Source organism: Odontesthes bonariensis, chromosome 6, assembly GCF_027942865.1.
Source record: "Odontesthes bonariensis isolate fOdoBon6 chromosome 6, fOdoBon6.hap1, whole genome shotgun sequence".
NCBI classification, from domain to species: Eukaryota; Metazoa; Chordata; class Actinopteri; order Atheriniformes; family Atherinopsidae; genus Odontesthes; species Odontesthes bonariensis.
This window is the reverse complement of record NC_134511.1, coordinates 6553931-6573978: the sequence shown is the minus strand read 5'-3', so window position 1 is coordinate 6573978 and position 20048 is coordinate 6553931. Positions and strand designations below refer to the sequence as shown.

Sequence of the window (20048 nt, the reverse complement as noted above, 5' to 3'; positions counted from 1 at the left end):
CGCTCCGAAGCTTCTTCAGCTTAATGCGACACTGGCTCACGGTCTGGTTGAAACCACACTCTGCCATTTTTGCGGCAATCAGCTGGAAAAGTTTTTCGTTTGGCTCAGCGCCATCGAGCTCCAGCTGCACAGCCTCCTCACCAACAATGGAGAGCAGAGCCTGGAACCGGTCCTGTGTGCTCGGTACCCCAAGCAGAAGGGTTACAAAAATGGTAATGGGTACCATGGGACCGGTTAGTTGTCACTGACTGACCCAGAACGGCTACGCTGTATAGCTACTCAACCAGGGCTTAATTTGGTTTTGGCCTGCTCGTGTTCCGGGACCTATTTGGGCTGAACCGTTACCTCTCGTATAGAAAAAAACATTAAGATTAAAAAAAAAGTTTAAAAAACGTATAAAATAAAACATTAATATTCCGAACAAATCCCATGAATTTCATGTTGTTTATTAAGATAAAACGACATCATTTGAAAGACTCGGAGATCTGCTGTTGATGCTCTGAAAACTACTGGTCATCAAACCCCGCTTCATCTGGGGAGCGAGCAGCAGAGAGGAACAAAGAGTTACCTTTTCAATGCAAACATGTCATAAAGACAGTTGAATTTTTTTCATAAAGAAGTAAAAGTTGCATGACGCTTCGAAACGAGTCAGAAAAGCAAACAAAGGGCAGTTGCAGCGGTCATGCTGACGAGCAAAAGCGCCGCAGCTGCTAGCTAACTTCACCGACAGCCAGCCACGCCAGGGCAGGAGGCCGGTACCGCGGCAGCAGCAGGGCAGGTTGCCCGCCAGCCTGTGCTGTGCAGTATAGCCTAAAATAATTATAAATTGTCATAACATTTATACCATTGATATTATTTGAAATGAAGGCTTGTAAGTCCCACAGCATTGTCAGTGGGAATTTGTATGTTGTTTTCAGCACCGTTTTCTGTATGCGTTACGGGACCTGTTGCCGTCTCGTCATACCTGCGCTGTCATATGTACTTTTGCGTTACGGCACCGTGTGATTTACAAATTAAGCACTGTACTCAACCATTTTATTACATTTATCTATTCTATCAACAGCCGGGGGAAAGTATTTATCTGTTTTACACCAAAACATTCAGAACGGAGAACACCGTACAATTCATTTCCATTTCCTAGCACCCATGGGCCACATCTTCAGGTCCTCCTCACCAGTCTCATGACCAGTGAAAAACAACTTCAACATCTCCTCTGTCGTGTCTGTAAGTTTGTGTAGCAGTCCGGCATGAACGCTGTGGTGACGTCACATCGGGCCTCAGTGAGGGAGCCTGTTTATCAGGTAACCGACAGACATTTCTCAGTCTTTAGGCCAGTTCAAATCCGGACTGAAAACACATCTCTTTTCCCTGGCCTTCCACTAGCTGAAATGGAGTTCACCTTGGCTTGCTACTTTTATTGTTTTTGTTATTGTTATTGTCATCTTATTGCTAATCTATCTCAAATTTTATTTTCTGTCTGTGATGAAGTCATTCTTATTGCTTTTATTGATGACTCTCTTGTGATGCAGTTGCTGTTGTGAAGCACTTTGTTCAGCTGAGGCTGTTTTAATGTGCTATATAAATAAATTTTGAATTGAATTTAATTTCATTTTATGATGTTTTCAAAGGAGAGTGACAGTGAACCAACCTCCCCAACCCCATCAGTTTCACCCACAAGACCCCTATGCTGACGCGGAATCACACAACTCCAGCGGAAATGGCAGTGATAGATGTATCGATACAGGAATGGACAGATATCGGTTCATTAATATGATTTGTATCTAAAGTTCATTTAATCGGGTATATTTGATAAACCCAATCTCATGAGAGGACATTGGTCGACAGGGCAAACTGCTGGAGTTGAACAATATGGCTTTAAAAAAATTGTAAAGTGTCTGATTCCCTGATTGCTTTCCTTCTGAAAATGCTTACATCTCCACACATGACTGAACCTCTATTATCAAGCTTCTGAATATGTTTTGCTGATCATCAAAAGCAGGCTGAGTGTGGATCCAACATCATTCAGCAGGTTGTGGACATGAATTATTGTCCTGACTGCATTTAACATACTTAAAATAGCTTCTTTTAAGTTTAACTGAACCTAAGGGCTGGAGTTTTCTCCCCATAATGAGTCTAAATTGACTTGATACCTCGTGCTTGTGGCTAAGCACTTCCTTCTGAAGAAAGAGAAGGAATAGAGATAAAGATTTAAGAAATGTTATATCGCCCTTGCATAACTCAGAGTTATTTGGAAATTATGTGCAAATACGAAATAAAGAAGTCACGCCGATGTTACGTGATATTTCTGCTCCTGAGTGATTGACAGATACAGATGCAAGTGTAAGACCAATCTAGTCTTCTTAATTGTGCCCCACGTGTACTTCAGGCAATGAGAGAGCTGTTTCTATATTTCGTATTGTGAAAGCATCAAACCGCGGATTGGTTGGTTCGAAAACTTCCCCTTCGGTCGCTTGAATATTAAAGGACGAGCAAGCTGAGACGAAATTGATTCGGGGGGATTTTTGCTCCCTGAAACAGTACTTTGGCAGGTTCATTTGATCCACTTTTCTTTGTTTTTTGGCTCCTGTTCTTCATCTGAGAAAAGGCAAGACACTCATTTAGTTCAGGTAAACCAAAATGTTTGTCCCATGTTTTCTTGACATATTCCTTAAAATGTTCAAATTAAAATAACTTTTGTTGCCAGACTGGAGTTATTACTTTGGTTGATGTACATGACCTGGTATCTGAAACTAGAACTAAACCAGAAATGGGGACATACACACCTCACTGCTAAAGTGTTGGCAGAGATGCGTTTAGTCTTTTCAGATTTGACTGCTTCTTGCATTTTCCTGTGCAAACAGTTCAGTGGTTGCTTTGATACTGCATTTTGAGTTGGTTGTAACGAATCATGATTATTCTTTGTTACTCACAGCTGCCATTATCACCGCTGCCCACTCTGTCCTCAGCCACTCTTCAGGACACCGAAGGACCACTCAGTGAACAGAAATGGTAAAAAGAAAGTAAAATGATGTGTTGATTTGCAGAGGTGGGTAGAGTAGCCAAAAATTGTTCTCAAGTAAAAGTACTGTTACTTCAGAATAATATGACTCAAGTAAAAGTAAAAAGTAGTCATCCAAATAATTACTTTAATAAGAGTAAAAAAGTGTTCGGTGAAAAAACTACTCAAGTACTGAGTAACTGTTGAGTAACGTCTGATTTATTTGTTAACACAAGCATTCAATCAGACAGACAAAAATACTAAATAATCATATTTAGGCAAATTAGAGTTCATCCAATTGATAAAATAAATTAAAATTATTTAATTAATTAAGTACAAAATAGCTTAAATCAAAATAATCCAGGTAAATTCAAGTACTTCAATAAAAAAAATAAAAGAGACTTAGGAAATGTTTAAAACATATGTAACCCATATGTAACCTAAAAAACAAACATTCATCTATCCATGGGGGGAAAAAACGAGTTTAGGAAACTTAGCGCTACATGTTTCCTCAAGTTAGATGTTGAGTTTCTGCTGAAATGTGCGTTTGTTTTGGTTGACACAGAAGACACATAATGTAGCTGCTGTTTCTCACTCTTTGTAAGGTAAACATGCTTTCAGTATGAGGCCTCGTCTGCGTCTTCATTTCCCACCGTTGGTTCTGACATTTTTCATCTGTTTCTTTGTTTGTTTGCTACGACTGCTAATGCTAAAGCTAACCCGTCCCGCCGCTGAGATTGAGTATGGTCACGTGACCAGACTGCACGGCTGCGTCTGATTGGTGGAACACGGTCAGGTGGTAGAGCCTTTGGCGGAAGTCTCTCTCTCTGTCAGAATAAAACATTAAAATGAGGCGTACGCGGGGGGATAAAAATAATGAGGCGTAGAATACCAAAGAGGTAAGAAGAGAAGTAACCAGCTCATTGTAGCCTAATGTAGCGGAGTAAGAGGACAGTTTCTGCTGCACACATCTACTCAAGTAAAAGTAAAAAGTATAGAGATTTAAAACTACTCCTAGATGTATAATTTTTTTCAAAAACTTACTCAAGTAAATGTAATGGAGTAAATGTAACTCGTTACTACCCACCTCTGATTATCTGTGCCTCACCTGAGGCTAAAAAAGAACAAGTTCAGAGAATCTTCAAGGGTGAGCTCAGGAATTACTCTTCTTATAAAAGAAGACTAGAGTAATCAGTTACTAGTTTTAACAAGACTTTTTTTGTCTGCTAAAATACTAGCTGACAGGTATCCTAAACTAGCTAACAGATCATGCTGTTAACTTCAGGCCATTAATGATGTTTTTTACGGTTTGCTGTGCAGTTCTTTAACTGTACTGGCTGGTTAGTTAGATGCTGCATTTTGAGTTGGCTGCAAGAAGTCATGATTTCACTCTGTGTTACTGACAGCTGTGGCTGTTGTTGCTGCTGGCTCTGTCCTCCGCCAGTCTTCAAGAAACTGTGAAGGACGCCTCACCGGACGGTAAGAATGAAGTTGTGTTGCTAATTTCCAAATTTGTCTTTACGTGCGCCTGACCTGAGATAAACAAGCTTTTTTTTTTTTTTTTTTGCCCGTTGCTGGTTAAGTTTAGGCCAAACCTCCCACTAAAATGGTTTGTTTTGATTGTCACGCAGGCAGTGACAAATCAAGAGAGAACTCCTGCAATTTGTCAACTATACAAGTTAAACAACAGCCCACAGAAACTTTAAGACTTAAGGGGTTGAGAAAGTATTCAGAGTCCGATTCGCTTGTTTACAAGCAACTATATTGATTTCAAATAGAAGTATCTATCTATCTATAGGATTTCTGTGTGTCCGTACCCACCCAAACGCTGGGCATACTATTCACAGACAAATAAGAAGAAGTGAACAAATCAGCTGAAGAAGCCTCTGATGAACGCATGTTTCTAACTTTGTTGTGAGAAACAAAACTAAACTTGACTTGAAAGCAAAAACCACACAATACAGTGGAAACCGCTTATAGTGGTCACGGATATAGTAATCAACCGCTTATATCGATCAAAAGGCTTGGGACGGAATCATTTCTCTACAAATGCTGTTTAAATAATTCGTTTATAGTGATCAAGAAATCCGCTTATAATGTTCATTTTTGGCCATTTTATGAATGTAAACATGTGCAAAAATAATTTTAAAACTACGTGTAGCTATTTTTTTTTTACTCCCTTCCTTTCTGGACGTCTGCTTCTGCCTCGCTAGCCAACGTAACGAGTTGACACCAGGCAGCAAGCGCGCGAATCATGGCTGGAAAAAGGAAGTCATGGAGGAGCATGTGTCCGAGGATGGGTGCTGGAGAGCGGATTGAATGCGCGTGTGACCACTGGAAGCTCCAGGCTGGTTCTTGTAAGATGGGAGGCCGGTGTTCATACGATTTCTCCTACTTGTCGAGAATTGCTACTTTGTGGTTTTGCGCATGCGCCAAGCCGATTTTCTAAGTTTCGTTTTCACGCCAAGTAGTACAAATCGACAGAGCACCGGCACGGAGGAGCATAGATCCGAGCAGGGGTGCTGAAAGGCGGATTGAATTCAAACTTTATTTTCTGACTTGTAAGAAAAAAAAGCACCGGCGGCACAGCAGAGAATAAGTTACGTACTGTATTTGAGTTAGCCTACAGTATGTCTGCGCACTGCGCAGTACTGTAATTAAACTTGCATGATAATAAAATTCAGTAAATGCTGAAGCTATCCGTTTCATTTAATTTTTCTCATTGAAAAACGATACAAATGGCATTTAGATGATATTCTGCTTAAAAAAATAAGTGAAATACCTGTACTGTAATACAACTTTGGTTTTAGTAATCAACCGCTTATAGTGTTCAAATTGGCTCTGGACCAACGTGATCATTATAAGCGGTTTCCACTGTATAAAACAAAAATAATAAGAATCTGGTGAGATGCAAAGGAAACCCTGATGTGTATAGAAAAGAATAGAACAGAAAAATACTTAATTCATTCAACATTAGTCAAGTAGCTCAAATTAAAAAATATATTCAGTTTATTTATATAGCGCCAAATTACAACAAAATGTCATCTCAAGGCACTTAAATAGTAAAGTCCAATTCAAGCCAGTTGGAGTTGAATTCATTGTAATCATAATTATTTTCAAAATAATCCAATTCATTCATATAGAGCCAATTCAAAAACAATTTCCTGGCGAAGGAAACCAACAGATTGCACCGAAACTTGTCTTCAGTCCAATCTCCCGTACATATATATTTGCAATGATTGTATATTAGAACAATAATAATAATAATCATAATAATAAATGAATACATAAATAAATGAGAGAAAAGCAAGTCAGCAGACACTGTTAAAAAGCCTTTTGGCTGTGGGGACAAAGGACCTCCTGAACCTCTCAGTCCTGCAGCCTCTGTCCTGCCAGGATGCTGTGGAGAGGATGTTTGTTGTTCTCCAAAACAGAATATAGTTACCTCCTCATCCGCTGCTCCACCACAGCACTGAGAAAGTCCAGCCTTCTGCCTACAACAGAACTGGGTCTGTACAGGTCTGAACAGACAATATCTCCCCTCCATCAATGTGTATGTATATATACTTGGGCTGGGCGAGTTAACTCGTTAATTATTTAACGCAGATAAATATTTTATTTTGCATTAATGCAGGTTCTTTTTTTAAATGATTTTTTTGGGGCTTTTGTGCCTTTAATGGATAGGAAAGTTCAGAGAGACAGGAAACAGGGGGCAGAAAGAGGGGGAACGACATGCAGCACAGGGCCGTCCGATGCGAGACTCGAACCGGCTGAAGCGAGGACTATAGCCTCTGTACATGGGGCGGCTGCTCAACCCACTACGCCACAGACCACCCCTGTTTTATTATTTATTTTATTATTGTAAAAGTCTGTTGCTCACAGGCTTTTATTTTGTAAAAGTCTGCTGCTGTCTGCTGTGGAACCGGAAAAGAAAGTAATCGGCGGATCCACCAAACATGGAGAAGGGTACGGAACTTTTACTCGGCCATTTTCATTTTAAAGTTCTTCCAGACGGCGGAGTCGACAGAACCAAAGTCATCTGTAAACACTGCCAAGTTGAATTGTCTTCTCAGCGTAGTATTTCCAGTCTAAAATATCACTTAAAGGCAAAACACACAACTGATAGCAGCAAGTCATTCAAGGAAACAGACAGTGGAGCGAGGCTTCTACATAAAAACTACAGAAAGATGCTGATGTTAAAAGTGTGTTTGCACAACAAATGTTATGGCACTTTCATTCATATGGCAGCACATTTAAAATAAAACTAAATGCTAAAAGCTATACACTACTTTTGGATTCATTTTTTAGATTTTGCGTACAAATGCGATTAATCGTGATTAATCAAGGAAATCATGTGATTAATTAGATTAAACATTTTAATCGTTGCCCAGTCCTAATATATACTGAGGGAAAACACCTAAAAGCAACCTGGTTACCAACCTGGTTACCAGTAAAATGGGACCTGGTGTGGAAGCAGATGCAAAGCTAAACTCAACAGAATACAGAAGAGAATAGAAAGTAGGATTATCAAAATGCAAACAGGACAAAAAGGTCCACTAAAATACAGAAAAATTAAATCCAAAGTCAAAACAGAGCAAAACAAAACCCAAAGGCCATGACAGCAGGTAACAGTGAAGATTTCAATTTATTTTCTTAAAACCAAACATCAACTCATAAAATCTATCATTTTTAGAAGACTGTAAATCCTCTGTGTTGTTCTTAAATGCGTTTATGCGTTTTCTTCTTCTTTTACACAGTTTCCTCTCTGAGCCCAAATCAGGAGGACGCAGTTCCTAAAATGGTGATCAAATCAATCGAAACAATCCATCGTCTTCTGCCTTCCACCGAGTCAAGACAGGAGAGACAGCTTCCGTCTTCCTCCTCCGTGTTCGATAAAGAAAGCAAACTGAGATGGGTAGAATGGGAAGGTTCTCTCCCCAAAGGCGCCGTTTCAGTTTACAATACAAAGAAAGAGCGACTTGAATATGTCTGCAGTGTTAGATGCGAATTGGGTTATTACAACCCCAATGAGGGTGATATGTGCTTTTATTCCTATGATAAACGTCAACGCTCTCACAAACCTACTCACATCCTTGTGAATGAAGATAATTTTGAGATGCTGGAGTGGAGGAAAAGTTCTGATGTTTCAGATTCTCTAGATTTAGTCAGAATTTGCGTCGAGTTCGAAAGCTATGTAGGAAAAAATGATTATGGTTTGGGGAAGGTGGATCCAAAGGAAAAACGCCTGTATTATGGTTTGGAAGGAAAAGAACATTGGACAAGCAGCTACAAGGTCTTAACCATCAATGAGGATGCCGAAAGCCAAGGCGTGTCTGATGTCAAATATGAAATTGATCAGGGTAAAATTGAGAAAAACCCTACCCCAACAGTCATGAAAACCTCCATCATCACCAACAAACAATGTGCGGAAGTGTCGAAAACGGCTACTCTCTCAAAAACAACGAGAAACGAGAAAAGGTGGGACATCAGTGCTTCCCTCAAGCTCGGTGTGACAACCACCATCTCTGCAGGAGTTCCCAGCATCACCTCTGGAAGTGTGGAGGTTGGCCTTGAGACATCCTTCGAGAGCTCGGGAGGAAATTCTGTGTCAGAGGAGGTCACTCACTCCGAGACCATAGAGTTCAAAGTCCCACCAAACCACAGCTGTAAAGTCCAAATGTTGGGCCGCAAGTTCACGGCAGACATCCCGTTCACTGCACACCTCAAACGCACTTACAAGAATGGGCAGATCAAATCCACAGTCGTCACCGGGAAGTACCATGGCGTTCAAATTGGAGAAATTCACGTTGAGCTCCAGCGTTGTACGACCATAGATGGAGTGAACCCTTGCTTTAAAAAGATCTAAGAAATTCGGCACATTGGAAACCTAAAAAGCTTAAAAGCACACCTGGTGATATGTTAAAAATACACAAATTAAAGGGTCAAAATTACAAGAGCAAGATCATCCATCCACTTTCATTTGCATTTCTTATAAGCTACATTGTTTGTTTTTTTTGTAATTATCAGTAAAATTAACATAGAAAATACAAGTTTGACCATCCAAATTATGAGAGAAATTGTCTTGAAATAGATTTGAACTTGTTACAGTTTGATATTCAACAATATAACTTACTCATATAACTAATCCCTTCCCATTTCCTTGGTGAGCTGAGCTTTTATGGATGGACTTTTTTATTGTTGATTGCATTTAACTTGCTTTATGGCGATTATTTGACTCATTTCCACTTCCAAGCTTACTGTTCTGTACCTGTGCTTGATGCGTTCTATGACTGATGATGATGTTTTGTTTTTTTTTGTAGGATTTTATGGTCCTGTATATGCATTAAATACAAGTTTTGGCTATTGCTCATATGCATAACAAATGAAAACGGTGTCTGCATTCAAGCTCACAGTTAATACAGACACAGCATTTGCTACATCTGCAGAAAACTTGTAACATTTTTATTTTGATCCAATAAAAGTGCAAAACAATTTGCTGTTTGTCTGTGGATTAATACGATGTCATTTTAATCGTTAATAAATAATTCAGTTGAGCTTTTTGTATAGCACCAATTCACAACATAGGTCAAGAACGAGCTAGAACAATGTAAGTCAAACCATGTCTCCCCACCGTATTTCTGTCCACCCACAGTCAAATAAAGGCCGCGAGTGCCCAAACAACCTAACAAACCAACATACTGTATGAAATATTGGTTTCAGGTTAATCCCCCTCCCTGAGAATGTGCAGCTCACAGCTGGTGACAATGAGAGAGTAAATCCTCCCTCTTACCAGGGAGAGACCTCCAGCAGAACCAGACTCAGGATGGGCAGCCGTCTGCCTGGACCAGGCATGTCTCAGACTACCTGTAAACTACTCTAAGGAGCGAAAGAGCCCAAAGAATATTTACAACAACTCTGAGTAAAATATTCTGTGAGTTCAAACCAAACCAACCCATTAAAAAATGTGTGAATTCTTTATATATCCAGCAGATGGCGCCAAACGTAAAAAGAAAACTACTCATCACATACAGTTTCCTGCTGCTCACACAGCAGTGAAGCAATGATCAAGCATGATATATTCAAACTCTGATCATGCAGTTGTTTTAAGCTGAATATCAAAAAAATAACCAGATTTGCTTTTCTCCAAGGACAGAGAAAGTTAAAGCCTCTTGGAAAGGAATTGGTGTCAATGTAGACAGACGAATCATCTTGTGCTAACTGATCCATTTATGTCTAAATCTTCAGATTAGTTTTGAGCACGCTGACATACAAATACCTTTATTTTTGGGGAAATCTTTAAAGGTTATTCTTCTTCATTTCATAGAAATTTGAGTGTGTCAAGGGGGCACCCAGATTTGAACTGGAGACCTATTGATCTGCAGTCAATTGCTCTACCACTGAGCTATACCCCCTGACAATGTAAGTGGACAGTGTTTGTCTATGTCTGTCGCGACTTTTTGTGTAATCTCAGGCCTTCTTATTTATCTGATCTGCTTTTAAATTATGAGCCCTCGCTGACCCTGAGGTCCTCTGGTACCGGCCTTTTAGTTGTTTCTAAAGTTGGAACAAAAACTTATGGTGAGACGTCGTTCCACTATTATGGACCTCATCTGTGGAACAGCCTGCCAGAGAGCCTCAGGGCTGCAGAGAATGTTGATGTTCTTAAAAAAAGGCTCAAGACCTACCTTTTTAGTTTAGCTTACAGCTGAATTTTATTTCATTTCTTTATTTATTATTATATTTTTATTTTCAATAATATTTAAATTTCTTTAAAAAAAAAAATTAGTATTAAATTTAAATTATTTTTGGTTTAGTTTACTTTGATCTATTCATCCATTATTGTAAATATTTATTTTTTTAATTATTTTATTATATACTTATTATACACTTATTTATCCAGTGTTTTTCCTCATGGGGATCTTCCACACTATGCCTACTCGGTCTGTGGGGTCATTGCTGTGGGGACCGCCCTGGTTCGGGGTGGCTGGGGGATCCTGCACTGCAGCCCTGGCTGTGGTGTGGACGCCGGCCTGCCCTGATCTGGGCGGTTCCCCGTGGTGGCGGCCTCTGTGGTCGTTGGTGGGCTGACTCCCGGTGTGGACAGATCCCCATGATACCGTTTCCTCACTTCAGCGTCAAGCCAGATTTTAATGTTGATTGTTTTTGATGTTGCTCATGTTGGGGGGTGGTGGGGGGGTGGTATGTGTGCAGTGTGGTTGTCGGTGTGATGTTGTGTGTGAGTTTATGCATGAATTAATTTGATTATTGATTTTATTATGTAAAGCACTTTGTGCTGCTTTTTAGTATGAAAAGTGCTATATGAATAAAGTTTGATTTGATTTGATAATAAACTATTTGAATAGCATTGATTTGCTTTTGGAGTGCGTTTTACCTCAGTTACATGAAATTTAATTATGCTTTTAACCCTCATACCTGATTTAAAACACAACTTAATTTATGAAAGGGGACATGTTTGCCCCCTTTTAAAACAACTTAAAAACATCATATGTTAATATTTTGTTCCACTTATTTTTTCAGAGATCTTTTATTCCATTTCAGTTCTGATCATAACTACCAAGTTTTCAATTATTTTAAAAAATGTAACCCTTTAAATACTGGTTTATATGATGTAAATGCCAATTTCTGTAAAAAGAAAAAACACAAACTGCTATATTTTCAAGAATGCAAAGTGGAATTGTTGAGCGGGGATAATTATGGTCTGGGATATGTCAATGATCAGCAACAACATTGATTTTTAGGGATTTTTAATTTTTTTGCTATGTCTGATTTAAAAAAAAAAACGACTGTATCACATCTGTACACATTTCTTAAAACATGTAAAATTCATGAACAGAAAGAAGAGACTCACATTTCCTTATATGGAAACGTTTCTGCTTATTTAGATTGTTTCTGGATTCTCCCTTTTCCTCATAGACTGTTTGAATATAGAAATAACTGCAAAAAGCTGGGATGTATAATATATTTAACTTTGAGCAGGTTTTTGTTGTACCAACGGTGTGCAGACAAGATTCACTCGCTGTAAAAGTAAACTAAATGTCACAGCACAGCGCTTCCCTTTCTGATTTCAATTCTTGACACAGATAAGTCCCCATAAATTTCTACTCTCTTACCTGTAATAAATGTTGACGACTCAGAGCTAATCTCAGATATCTCAGGGTTAATGTCAATGATAAGATAATCAGAACAGAGCAAACAGTGCTCAGGCCCAGAGGTAATATCAGCTAAACAACAGGAAACTTTGATGTGACCTTGACACTTTCTTCCAAAGGCCGATTCTTCCAACTTAGAACTTATCAACCATTTACTGGCCAGCTAATGTTCAAACTAATATATCCCTGAAGGAGTCTCAGTTGGTGTGACAGACACCAATACTAAAGCAGAAGAAACATTTTTGGGCTCAGCTTGTGTTTATTGCTCAAAGTTAATTCACCGACACAGTGAAAGTGCACAGCGTGCTTTATGATTCAGCCATAAAGCAGCTATATAAGCCCGAGGTAGACGGAGGGTGGACTCACCGGAGAGCGACGGGACTGTGAGGGTGAGTTCTGTTCACTCTCTGTCACCTTCAGCCGATTAAACTCAAACTTGCAATGACTATAAAAATTAGTAAGATGCTTAAAGACAGAGATCATATTTCTGTCACCAAGATATTTCAGCCAAGTTTAAGGAATCCGCTTTAAAGATGTTGACTTTACCCGTTTGTGTTTCATTTCCAGATGAAGTCGTATGTGTTGTTGCTGTCAGCTCTGCTGGCTCTGTCCTCAGCCAGCCTGCAAGAGATTGTAAAGAAAAGCGCGCAGCACAGAAAAGGTAAACAACTTGAGATACATAAATCAGCTGTGTGCAATGTCATCTCTCTGCATTTGATGAAAGGAGCTGTGGTTAAGGCTTGTTTTCCTCTCTTGTGCAGTTTCCTTACTGAACCCCGAGCTGGAGGACCAGGTCCCTAAACCAACTGGTAATGACATCGCGTTGGGTCCCCTGACCCCTGCTGACCTGGAGCAGCAGCAGGATCTGCCCTCCTCCTTCCTCTTCGGTGATAACGTGAACCTGGAATGGCTGGCCTGGGATGGCTCCATGCCCAATGGAGCAGTTTCCATCTACAACGGCTACACCAAGCGCACCGACTACGTCTGCAAGTACAAATGTGAGGCCGGCTTCTACAATCCCAAAATGGGCCCCTATTGCCGCTATCCTTATGGAGATCGCGAGTATTATGCCCCTGAGTTTGAGATCCTGGCCAACAAAGATAACTTTGAGTTCCTGGAGTGGAAAGAAGGTTCTTATGGTTCCGTACCGCAGTATTCAGTCCAGACCTGTGCAGGCGTTGGCATCTATGTTGGGAAGAACAAGTACGGTCTCGGTAAAGTCGTTCCTCAGTTTGAGGCCTTCTTCTTGCCGTGGGAAGGCGATGAGTACTGGTATAAGAAATACCAGGTCCTGACCATCAACAGGGATGCCTACACCCAGCAGATCACTGATGTCAAGTATGCCATTGATGAGGTCGCCATTTTCCAGTACCCTCCTGAAACCATGCGCATCTCTGGCATTGCCAACAACGAGTGCCAGGCCATAGTGAAGACAGTCACTATCTCCAAGACGTCAGAGGTGGAGACCACCTGGAACATCGGCCGATCCACCATGCTGGGCATCACAGGCAGTATCACAGCCAAGATTCCCTTCATCGGCTCCGGGGGTATTGAGCTGGGAGCCGAGAAGACGCTGCAGTTCTCCAGGGGAACAACCGTGGTGGAGTCGCTCAGCCACTCCGTGTCCGTGGAGCTCACGGTCCAACCAAACCACTCCTGCAAAGTGCGCATGGAGGGGCGCAAGATCAAAGCTGATATCCCCTACACGGCTCGCCTGAGCAGAACCTACCGGAACGGGGAGACCCAGTGGACGTCCATCTCTGGGACATACGACGGTGTCCAGATTGGAGAAGTCCGGGCCGTGGTGGACCGCTGTGAACCTGTTGCTGATGCTAAACCCTGCCCTTGAAAGACTAGCAAAGATACGACAAATGTTATCTGAAACATCTGTGATCATGAAAATGAATGACGTCACAATAAAAAAAGAATGCCATGAAAATGTTTTTGCTTTTTTGTTTCCACACAGCAAAATTTGTACAAGTTATCACAGCATACATTAACCATAAGTAATTAAGTGTATTTACTTTAGGGCTGGGCGAGTTAACTCGTTATTATCGCGTTAACTCGTTCTTTATTTAACGACGATAAATATGTTATCGCGCATTAACGCAGGTTTTATCATTGTAAAAGTCTGTTGAATGCATCACATTCACACAGTTACAGCAAACACCACGAAGCACGGAGTAATAAAATAAAGATAAACTAGCAGGTGACATCACCGCTACAGGTGCTCCTCGGTCTCTGTGAGAAGCTCACGGAGCTAACCGGCACTACTTCCTGTTTTACTTGTTTCAACATAAAAGCACGTATTTCAAAATAAATTTAAAAAAAAACTCCTCCATTCACAGCCAAGTTGAATTGTCTTCTCAGCATAGTAGTTCCAGTCTAAAATATCACTTAAAGGCAAAACACACAACTGATAGCAGCAAGTCATTCAAGGAAACAGACAGTGGAGCGAGGCTTCTACATAAAAACTACAGAAAGATGCTGATGTTAAAAGTGTGTTTGCACAACAAATGGTATGGCACTTTCATTCATATGGCAGCACATTTAAAATAAAACTAAATGCTAAAAGCTATACACTACTTTTGGATTTATTTTTGGATTTTGTGTACAAATGCGATTAATCGTGATTAATCAGGGAAATCATGTGATTAATTAGATTAAAATTGTAATCGTTGCTCAGCCCTAATTTACTTTAATGTTGCACTTAGTTACAGTTATTTATTATTATTATTACAATTATTTGGGATCATTTTAAGTAATTTTCTTCAAACATTCTTTAAAAAAAAAATCGACCGTTTTGTCCACTTTATCCATGAATTTGAGGTATGGATTGTCCTGGTGACATTCAAACACTTAGCTTTTCTTTTGTTGCTTTCAACACTGACATGTCAAAAAATACGCCACAGTGTTTAGAGATGATCCTTTTTAGACATTAAAAGACGCAGATGCCTTGCCATGAAAATTCAACAATCACCCCCAACTGGCAACAGCACTCGTCCACAGTGGCAGGCTCCTCAAAGACTGCTTTGGTAGGGCACAAATAACAGAGTCTGGGGTGGTCATCTGGTCTCCAAAATCCCCCAATCATCCTCATTAACATTAACTGATAGCAGTTTAATATTTTAGGTTGTGTTTAAGTGGGACTTTTTTTTATCATCCACTGTAAAATGCTGCTATGTCACAGCCCACAAAGAACTGTTTTGCTCAAAATAACAATCAGACATAAATCTGATGGCATGCTGCTTAGTCTGTTCTGCTGGAAACATGCTGGAAAAAGCAGATACAGAAAATTAAAAGATGAAAACATGGAAATAAATGTGCTTGGAGACATAAATCGTGGAGGAAATAATAGAGAAATAAATACATGTACATATTTTAAAAATATACAATGATTTACTTAAAAATACATTTCAAAATGACTAGAAATGCAAAAGAAAAGGTAAATAACAAATACATGAAGTGATAAAAGAATATATATACGAGTGAATAGATATTAGATGAATAAATCAATAAAGGAAATTGAAAATTAAAAGTATGAACATAATGTCAGACCGACAGACAGGAAATGAAATTAGAAATATGCATTTATTTCATATTGTATAGATTAATTATTCCAAACATGAATCTTTTTTTGCCTTATTTCAGCAGTTTTTATCGACATTTTAATCTTTATATCAAATAATGAAAACATTTTAATATTTATTTTCTAATGTGGCTGTTTTAGTCCTCCATATGTTTGCTCCAGAATTTGTAGAAGCAGTTGAACCTCTTCTGGTCCTTACTTTTCTGAAAGACTCTGCCTCTCAAAGGTGCTCTTTTCATACATCTTCCTCCAGCTGTTTCTTTTTAGCACCACTTTCTTTTTCACCCTTTTCCCGACCCATCCCCACTGTTTTAAGCTGCGTTACAGACATCAAATTCAAATTGAGCCCCCATCATTCATGATCACTTTAAATATTTATATGTTAAACGATACTGCATGTTTTCTATGTTGTATTCTGAATAAAATTTTGGTTTATGAGTTTTACACTCAGAGGACATTTAAATCCCACATCTGTAAGAGAAATCAAAACGTATCAAGGGAAATTATAATGGTGAAATAGGGAAACATGATCAGCTCCGACATTCAGCTGAATGCAGATGCTTCATCTTCATGCTGCAGATGTGAAACAGAAAAACTAGTCCATGCATTAGTTACTTCAGGATTGGACGACTGTAATTCTTTATTATTGGGCTGTCCCACATATTCTCTGAAAAGCCTCCAGCTGATCCAAAATGCTGCAGCCAGAGTTCTGATGAGAACTGACAGCAGAGATCATATTTCTTCAGTTTTAGCTTCTCTTCATTGGCTTCCTGTTAAATTCTCCTCACATATAAAGCTCTTAATGACCGAGCTCCATCATACCTTAAGGCGAGACACTACAGGTGAATAGGGTAATATTTTAAAATAATAGATATCACCATGAAACTTCCTCAGTTGATTACTTATACAAGTATGAAAAAAAACGTATTACAAGTTTTAGAAATTTGTATGTTTAATTATGCAAATTAAACATTATCTCATTAAATATGCGCACATTTGCATATATTTCCAGAAGCTAGATCTGAACATATGATAAAGCCAGGTGCAAAATTCTTTTTTCATTTTGTTTACACACAAAATGAAAAGAGAATTACAGAGGGATTTCAGGATATCTGCTTTCATTTCCTAGGAAATCAAAATATACTGTCCATAGCCCAAAAAACATCGATTTTCACCATATTTTTTTATTATAATGTCACATAAATCAGGCCAGGAATGATTTATCAACAAATCCTTCTGGAAGTCTCTTCAGAATACTGCTAAGTGTATAACTGGTAAGTTTGGTGTTAGTAGGTTCTCCATAGTCTGAGATATTGATACTGGAAAAATACAAAAAACTGATTTTGAGAAAACATTTAAAAGCATTTAAAGATTTAAATAGGGGAATTCAACACATTTGTATTAGAAACAATTGCTCAAAATCAGAATAAATGCTCAGGCCCTTAGTAATACCAATATTAAATAAAATAATCTTATTAATAAAGAATATAAGCTCAGTAAATAGAAGACAAAGCTCGGCATGGCGCATTGGAATGCTAATTTTTCGGTAAATTTGGGCGAAACGCACTGCCGCGAGTAAACAAAATGTAATAAAATAAACATTTGAATTTATGTTTTCAACAGTTTCTTTATAGCAGGTTGAAAGATCACATGTTGAAGGAGTAGACTGGCCCAAAATCTCAAAATTGACCACTGCATGAAAAATCACTGTTTTTGCCTGCCGTGTCTATAAGATATAAGATATATCTTATAGACATATAAGATATTTTCCTAACAGAGCACTTTGCTCTCAGACAGCAGGTTTACTTGTGGTTCCCAGAGTTTCTAAAAGTAGAATGGGAGGCAGAGCCTTCAGTTATCAGGCCCCTCTCTTGTGGAATAAGCAAGTCATTCAAGGAAACAGACAGTGGAGCGAGGCTTCTACATAAAAACTACAGAAAGATGCTGATGTTAAAAGTGTGTTTGCACAACAAATGTTATGGCACTTTCATTCATATGGCAGCACATTTAAAATAAAACTAAATGCTAAAAGCTATACACTACTTTTGGATTCATTTTTGGATTTTGCGTACAAATGCGATTAATCGTGATTAATCAGGGAAATCATGTGATTAATTAGATTAAAAGTTTTAATCGTTGCAAAGCCCTAATATAAATAAAACTGAATTGAATTGAATTAAAACTGTAAATGACCTTTACGCTGCTCTTCCTTACACGGTCCTCATTCAGACCTTCATAAATAAACGGATAATAAGCGTCTGCGTAGAGGACGCTCACGGATGGCCATGACCCCATCGATTATCACTGATAGCACTGTGAGAGGAGACAGTGTTTGTGCTGAGCTGCTCGTCCTCTGCAGTGATCTTGGCTGCAGACAACGTTACGCAACAAGGCCGCCTTAATCAATGACCTACTCTCACAGGAGATCCAATCAAATGGTTTCTGCCCGTGCTTATCTGACAACACAGTGTGCCGTCCAACAGTGGATTGAACGCAGCAGCACTTTGGACATCTTGCAATCTTCTGTTGCCCAGCAGATACTGGACATAAAGTCCCAGCTAAATTATTGATGCGGCACTGTTAACAGTCCGATCAAACACTGTTTTTCACACAGGGTTCACTGAAGGATCTTGTTATCGTCAGCACGGATAGCTTTGTTGCACCACCCGGAACCACCTGGTCAAGGACAGCAGCGTCCAATAGGCTGATTGTGATATGATACCTGATTATGTGGATTTGTCCTGAATCATCACATTTAGCACGTACAGATCGGTCATATTTTAAAGGAACAACCTGAACTCTTCAGTCCCGCTGTGTGTAAATGATGGGAGTCCCATCCTAGAGTTGCCACCATCCATTTTACACATGGAGCCACTGAATATTTTTGATGACATTTATGTGAATGATAGGCTGTGGTTTCACAGCCAATCACTGCCCAACTGTGCAGGCTTTTGAACAAGTGTTAGACAGAGCTTACCCCCCCAACACCATCAGAAATGCACCGGATGACTCTTTTTTTGGGGTTGGTTTTTGCTTTATTTTGAGGCTCACTCAAAAATGAATGAATGGATTTTCTTCTTCGTGTAAATCATGTGCGTAACTTTGAAGGAGATGTAAAAGCAACTCTTTTTTGCATCACTTTAGATAAACACAAATGTTTTTCACTGCCACAAATGGCCCAAAACAAGAATTTAATAGTAAAAAATATATACATATTAGGGCTGGGCGAGTTAACTCGTTATTATCGCGTTAACTCGTTAATTATTTAACGCCGATAAATATTTTATCGCGCATTAACACAGTTTTTTTTTTTTTTTTTTTTTTAAAGAATTACAACAAATTTTTACAAAAAAAAACAAACAATATTTGGGCTTTAATGGATTAGACAGTTCAGAGAGACAGGAATCAGGGAGCAAAGAGAGGGGGAACGACATGCAGCCATCCGATGCAGGACTCAAACCGGGGCCAGCTGCAGCGAGGACTATAGCCTCTGTACATGGGGCGTCTGCTCAGCCCACTACGCCACGGACCACCCCTGTTTTATCATTTATTTTATCATTGTAAAAGTCTGTTGCTCACAGGCTTTTATTTTGTAAAAGTCTGTTGCTGTCTGCTGTGGAACCGGAAAAGAAAGTAATCGGCGGATCCACCAAACATGGAGAAGGGTACGGAACTTTTACTCGGCCATTTTCATTTTAAAGTTCTTCCAGACGGCGGAGTCGACAGAACCAAAGTCATCTGTAAACACTGCCAAGTTGAATTGTCTTCTCAGCGTAGTAGTTCCAGTCTAAAATATCACTTAAAGCTATGGTAGGTAATCCTAGAGAGCTAGCAAGAGAGCTAGCAAGATTCGAAAGTGTCCACTCCTCTAAGCTCCACCCCCCCCTCCCCATTCCGTCAGTGCTTCATCCAAAGCCGGTAGAACCGCATGCGCACATGGAGCAGGGAGCCGGCAGAGGGGGGCGTAGGCAGAAAGCAGAGGCATCTGATTGGTTTTTTGTAGGCGACCAATCCGAGATCAGCGGGATTGGTCAGCTTTTTCTCAGTCCTGCAGCTGCCACAGAGGTCTGATTATTTTCGTCCCTTTTTCTAAATACATCTTGTATAGATTTCTCTCAGGATAGATGGACCATTTCACCCAGCATTACAAAATGGGTTTCTGAACAGGATTACCAACCATGTCTTTAAAGGCAAAACACACAACTGATAGCAGCAAGTCATTCAAGGAAACAGACAGTGGAGCGAGGCTTCTACATAAAAACTACAGAAAGATGCTGATGTTAAAAGTGTT

General features: G+C 39.5%; 2 protein-coding genes and 1 non-coding gene across 3 annotated transcripts; 2 read left to right on the top strand and 1 right to left on the bottom strand.

Annotated features, from left to right (window-relative positions):
- Positions 1–2513: 2513 nt before the first annotated feature.
- Positions 2514–9361, top strand: LOC142381891 (natterin-3-like). Its single transcript, XM_075467184.1, has 4 exons — positions 2514–2627; positions 2933–3009; positions 4405–4477; positions 7756–9361. Exons 2-4 carry the CDS (start codon positions 3007–3009, stop codon positions 8862–8864), a joined length of 1185 nt encoding a protein of 394 aa, XP_075323299.1. The 5' UTR covers positions 2514–2627; positions 2933–3006; the 3' UTR covers positions 8865–9361.
- Positions 9362–10338: 977 nt separating this feature from the next.
- On the bottom strand, positions 10339–10410 carry trnac-gca (transfer RNA cysteine (anticodon GCA)). The gene has a single exon. It is a non-coding gene; the product is annotated as a tRNA-Cys (tRNA).
- Positions 10411–12735: 2325 nt separating this feature from the next.
- On the top strand, positions 12736–14017 carry LOC142382711 (natterin-3-like). The gene is made up of 2 exons (XM_075468833.1): positions 12736–12829; positions 12930–14017. The coding sequence occupies exons 1-2, from the start codon at positions 12736–12738 to the stop codon at positions 14015–14017; spliced, it is 1182 nt and encodes a 393-aa protein (XP_075324948.1).
- Positions 14018–20048: the final 6031 nt, after the last annotated feature.